At 43.3% G+C, this 6,099-nt stretch overlaps 1 protein-coding gene across 1 annotated transcript in view; it reads left to right on the forward strand.

The window, feature by feature from the left end:
* FAM114A2 (family with sequence similarity 114 member A2) overlaps positions 1–4,492 on the forward strand; it is a 17,268-nt gene extending 12,776 nt beyond the window's left edge. Inside the window, exons 9-13 of the mRNA XM_019506099.1 lie at positions 567–695; positions 892–1,031; positions 1,773–1,845; positions 2,845–2,898; positions 3,452–4,492. Coding sequence (XP_019361644.1) covers positions 567–695; positions 892–1,031; positions 1,773–1,845; positions 2,845–2,898; positions 3,452–3,553 — 498 coding nt within the window. The 3' untranslated portion in view covers positions 3,554–4,492. The remainder of the gene's footprint in view (positions 1–566; positions 696–891; positions 1,032–1,772; positions 1,846–2,844; positions 2,899–3,451) is intronic.
* Positions 4,493–6,099: the final 1,607 nt, after the last annotated feature.

Genomic DNA, 6,099 nt, shown 5'->3' on the forward strand with positions numbered 1-6,099 from the left:
CTGTAATGATAGCCTGTCCTGTTAAAACAAAGCACAGGGATGTGTGTGTGCATGTGTCCATTTCCTCCATAAATATTCCAGTAGTTGACCATCACCCACTTGTAGCTCTCCAGTGTTTGAGTTAGGAACTGTAAGACATGTGCCAGAGAGGCAGAGATGATCCGTTTCAGGCCCCATAACCCAGTGTCTAATCTCTCCTTTAGAGATAGCAGTTTCTGAGTTTAGACGAATCAGTTTTCTAATTCATTTGCAATGTCTTTCGGATCCATTGGGTGGCAGCAGCAACCAGTGGGAAGGTGAATGGTGGGACTGTGATCAAGAGCTATTGTTTATATTACAGCTCATTGCGGTTTTTGTTAGAGAAACAACTGCTGTAAGCACGGTAATTGGTACCCTTACATTTCAGTCAGCCCCCTGCAAAGTTCAGCAGGCATCTGGCTTGCTCATCCCCCTTCAGTACATCAGCCCTTCCATAATAGCAACTCCTACAAAGAATTTTGGACTTCCATCTTCTGTTCAGCACCGGTCCCAGGTATTAAACACTCAGATGGCCTATCTTTGCTCAGGCAAGAAGATCTGCTCATGAGTGGATTGCAAGACTCGATGCAGAACCCCTGAAAGACGAGCAAAGGAATGAAGATGCCCAACAAATGGGTTCCAGTGATGCTGCCTCAGATGACAAAAAATCAGTAGAGGTAATTGGGCAGAAGGAAGGGAGGACATTGAATTTTAAACCAGATTGACTGGCATAGTCACCTGTAATGCTGTGGGTTTCAGTCCTTGGGGGCTTGACATCAAGTCCCATGAAGGAGGAGAGCAGCTTGGGGAGCAGTTTTACTTTAAAACATTAGCAGCAGATCTCTCTCCTAACGGACTGGGCTCTGTCTGCAGGACATTCATGCGTTTGCCATTAGGAGCCTGGCTGAGCTGACAGCGTACTCCATTGAGTTGTTCCACAAAACTGCAGCACTGATCCTGCATGGTCAGAAGCAAGAGATGTCGGCCGTAGACAGAGCCAAAGCCCTTTCACAGTGAGTTCTTAGCTACGCTGTAATATGTGGATAGCTTTATGCTCTACAACTGGAATACGCTGACTGTCCATTTTCTCCTGGCAGTTTTGGAGAAAGCCAGCTCCAGTTTCAGCTCTGATGGCACACATGCTATCAGTTGCTGAGGGCAGTATTGCTTTCTCAGCACAACTCTTGCTGTTATTGTTTTGCATGCAGAAGTTTCTCAGCAAGAATGCACAGAAAAAGGAGAATCTCACTCAACTTTCCTGTATCCCTGAGAAGGGAACGCTGTTCTTAATTTGCAAACAGGACCTTATAGCAGTTATTCAGTACTTCTTTGCTAGCCAGCTGGCATATTAGATATTGAAACATCTTTGTTAGCTGAATAATCTAACTGCTGTTGCTTAAGACCAGTGGCTAGTAGTATTGTAGAGATGTCTGGTATGTGTGTAAAATAACTTTCACAGACAAGATGACAGTAGCTGCATATATGTCACAAAGCTAGTTAGTGATGTTCCATTTTGAACAGACTGTTCCCTTCCCTGAAGGCAGCTTCTGATTTTCAGCTTTGCTTTGTCCTTGTGGAATTGACTGAGAAACTTCAAGCTCATCTAGAATGGTGAACAATGTTTACTGTCTTTGTTTTAAAGATAAATTCATGCGTGTAAGCTGGGTGTTTTATGGATGATCTTAGAAAAATGAATGGAGCAAAGGGAGCCTTGTTTTGCTTTACTACCACATTTTACCTCTTTCTTTTCCCAGAATGACAATTGTACTGTGCAAAGAATTGTCTTCTCTATCCAAAGACTTTACTATCTGCTTAACGACAGTAGGGGTAAGTGCTTAGCATGAATGTGGTTGGTTGGTTTGAGCTCAACCTTTACAATGCACTCAGACTGTACTGTAATGTAATCCACAGTGCAGTGTAATCTACAGCAGGCTGCATTTCATTATGGTGTAAAGTCTAGCCTCCTAGACTTTAAAGATACACACATCTTATTTGAAAGCCTAGTTGGATCTTAAACTCATAATGTGAACAACAGGAAAGTCATTATTGTTGGCCTGCAGAGCTGATAGCTTTTCAGTCTTGGTCTGAGATCAGGCTATGTGTTTTAGAGAGGTGAAGTCCATAATGGCTGGGATTTCTACCTTGGGAGCAAGGTACACCTTACTGTCTTGACCTGTGGAGTTACAACTAGCTCAAGTGCGCAGCCCATTGCACTGGCTTGTAATCTCCCCAAATTGCCACAAATCATGTACTGGAGATGCCAGGTACAGATACTCAAAGGCCAGTTATTAGACCCTTATTATGTCCTAAGTGTTGTGGACACCATGGATCCTACTCATATGAGTAGCAACAGTGTGCCACCCCCCTGCCTCTTGGGGATATCATGATATCCTCTTTGCAGAAAGGGAGAGAGGGCTTTGAAAGGGACCTGCTGTGTGTGCACATCTCCCTTTGGCCAGGTGTGTTCAAGACATGCCTCCATCCCATCTCTCCCAAGAACTTTCTCTTCTGTTGTCCCAGTTATATGCTCTTGCACTTACTCTCATATCGAACACCACCACGTGGCTTCAATTATGGGAATCATTCATGTTTACACTGAAATCTCAGACTGAGTATTTGTAGAACACATGAATTTGGCATGTGCTGGGGCTTTGAGCCAGGCTTTACACACTACCAACTAGATCCACGGCTCATGTCCATTTAGCTTGTCTGAAGTCAAGAGCTCTATCTCGAATCTGAAATTCTCTCGGGATCCAGTCTTATTTGCTTAGAAGAAATACACCAACTTTTCAAATGGGCTAACGTGTGCGTATCTGTTGTTTATAGGTCAAAGAGAAGGCAGATGTGCTTAATCCATTAATCACTGGAGTGTTTTTGGAGGTCAGTTATGTTATACTCAAAGCTGTAGGTCTTAAGCTAATGTAGATGTGCTAGAATATTCCCGTTTTATTTTTCCTATTAATGCCCAGTTTTCTGTGTGTGTCTTTCCTTCTGTAAAACACTAAACCCTATTTCAGGTAGAAGGCAGGGTGGACTGGAGTAGATTGTAAACTGCTCCAAAGCCCAAATACGATACTCAGTCCTTACAGTTTAACCCCAGCTTACTCATGAGCCTGACCTAAAGATATCTCAGAGGGTTTTTTTTATCTTGTTTCCCTTTGAAAGAGGGCTTGAAATGGACACAGTTTAAAATCTGCGGCTCAGTGGGTGAGGAGGAGGGTCCATTTCTCAGATTTCTCTCGGTGGTGTGAAATCCAGCATCAGAAGCTTCAGATTTTTCTAAAGAGTTTGTTTAAAACAAGAAACAAAAACTTAAAAACCAGCTGTTGCATCTGAGTCTAGAAGCTCACCCCCTAAGTAGCCTTATATGGTTAATAAATAACATAGCAGACTAGTAGTGTCTTTAATGTCATCCTCGTTTCTTTTTTTGTAGGCTTCCAACAGTGCTTCCTATATCCAGGATGCCTTCCAACTCCTCCTGCCTGTGCTACAGATCTCTCTAATTCAGACTCGGACTGAATCATCACAGCAATAAATTACTTCTAAATGAGCACCTGCCCAACCAGCCTACTTCATAGTTCCCATGCTTGGGAATAGGGTAGGGACAGATACCGCAGGAAAGAAAACACTTTGATGATTGGTGCTGCAGAGGGGAAACTGAAATGCTAGCTTGGCTGTGACAGCTGTGCAACTTAGCCGGAGACGTGAAGGATGTGACTAGTATAGTTCAGGCAGATGGACAATATGACAGACTTAAGCTACTTCCCTAAGTTTGGCTGTTTTTTTCTTCTTTTCTCCCTGAGTGTGTTAACGAGCTCCTTGAAGAAAGGTTTCTGGGATTACGACACTAGAATGGAGGCCCCGGCATGTTGTCTGTGGCCACAGAAAATTAAATACTTAACTCTCCCTGTAGTACTCAGCTTTAAGTGTTGTGTGCATGTTGCACAATTACCTGCCCAGTATTGTTGCCCAGGGGCCAGTAAAGACTGGGACCACTGTGGTAGAGGAAATGCTTGATCACCAGTAGTGTGTAGCCAGAATATGCTGGGACTTTGGATTTAGAGATGTGGAATTAAGTTCCTCATAGGCTTTGTTTTTTCAAATATGTGGTGGCTGCAAGCTAAAAGGCTCAAGTTCTTTGGAATGACTTCTAGGTTTGCATAAGAGCTTAGCAGTAGGCTACCTTGTGTTGTGTCTGAGCCTTGCCTTGCATTTCACCTTCCATTACAAAAACAGCAACTTGCTGAAGAGCGCGGACACTTACGGTCCGTGTTACTGACTTGGGGATGTCCCATAAGACCTTACTCCTCTTCCCTGTGTCAAGAAGACATTTTGGGCCCTGGTCTGGGGAGAAAGCAGTCACGGGGCTGACACGGTCCTACTATTCGAGTGCCTGGTTTCACAGCAATAAATGAAAAGCAACTAAAGGGGACTGGTTCCTGTTCAGGGGATTCATTAAAACAATATCACTGGAGAAAACTTGCCCTTCCTTTTTTTGTAGGGCTTGACACATCAATTGCATACAACTGTGCGCTCAGTCAGGTACCATTGAAGGGGTTTCTTAAATCACTGTAAAAAGGACATACTGCACTACTACGTGCCTTGATAAAGCAGCGAAGGAAATGGTTTGATGCTATTGCTGGGGCTCCTTATCTGTTCTAGGGGCTACCTTGTTTCCTTGGGCTTTGAACACTCCTTATGTTGTTCCTCTTTGCACTCTATTGCTTGAGCTGCTTCTGTGGAAGCAAACAGCCTCTTCTGGAATAACAGGCTAAGAAATATGCAACTTCCATAGGATAAAAAGGGAATCTAGAGTAACAAGCAAGAAGTGACCGTTACCCCTGGTTTCCTTTGTATTGATACATCGGTTTTAAACCTCTCAAGGTTTTAGCAAGCTTAGCACCCTTCTGCTCTGCTGCAGAAATGTTGGGCCAAATAGAGAATTGTTTTTTACTATAGAAATGCCCTTTGACTAAAAGCCTCTCCAGTTTTTATATAACATAGGCAGGGCAACCGCCCCTTGCTTTAGTTGTGGTAGTCTATCCTGAGATCTCATCATTATGACTGTTTGTAACAAAAGTGTATGTGGATCTGTCTCAATCTTTGGGGGAAAAAACTGCACCACAATAAAGTATATATATTTTTGTCTTCCTTATTTTGGCAGTGACATCAAGGACGCATTTCTTTAACTGCCCCTTATCAGGAGCAAACAGAAGTATAATCCCAATTATATACACCTCTTGTAGATACTTGAAGGCCTGAGAGGCAGCACAGGGCATGAGTCCTGCAATGCGCGGCTACTCCTACTGTGGAGATTTTGCAAAATGCTGATTAAAAAAGGAGATTTTTGGTAAGGAGTGACCATCTTATCTTGACACCACTGTACCCAAGTGCCAAACCTTGTCCCAGTCAGCATTTGGTTAGCTCTTTTAATAGCAAGTAGTGTGCTGGGAGTGCCTGCTTGTGGGGGAAGGTGGTACTCGGAGTAGCAAAATCCTTGTCACAAAAGGTCCTTGTTAAGCTCGTTAAGTACTGCTGTAATTAAGTGCTGCTCTAGGCCTTCAGGACTCATAGTAGAGATGATATCTTTTATTAGACCAACAAGTTTTTTTGCAAAAAAAATTCTTTAATTGCAAGCTTTCAGGCACAAACACCCTTCATCAGGCATCGGAGAAAAGATTGTAAAAGCTCTCCTGGGAAGAAATGAAAGTTCATAGGATTTCACAGAGGAGTCAATAGATGGAAGACTCCTCTGGGCAGTCAGTTCTTAGCTGGTCTGGAGCCTCTCCGCTCTTGTGAGGTCTTTTGTGGGAAATAAACATGGATGCCCAATGAGCTCAGAGTTGCTGGTTCAATACAGAACATCAAACTCTTGGCAATGCTGAAAGGCTGAGAAAAGAGACAGAGCAGACAGAGCTACAAGCACTGAGGTCTGAGGAGTTACCAGTTGTTGTTTTTTCCCCAAATAGATCAAATGAAATCCATCTGGGTCTTCATTGCAGAACCTGAACAAATCTGCTGCAACCGCCCTGGAACATTGAAAGTGCAGAGCAGTCGAGTCAGACAAAAAAAAAAAAAAAA

This window comes from Gavialis gangeticus, unplaced genomic scaffold, assembly GCF_001723915.1.
Source record: "Gavialis gangeticus isolate Ggan-Ray unplaced genomic scaffold, GavGan_comp1, whole genome shotgun sequence".
NCBI lineage: Eukaryota > Metazoa > Chordata > Crocodylia > Gavialidae > Gavialis > Gavialis gangeticus.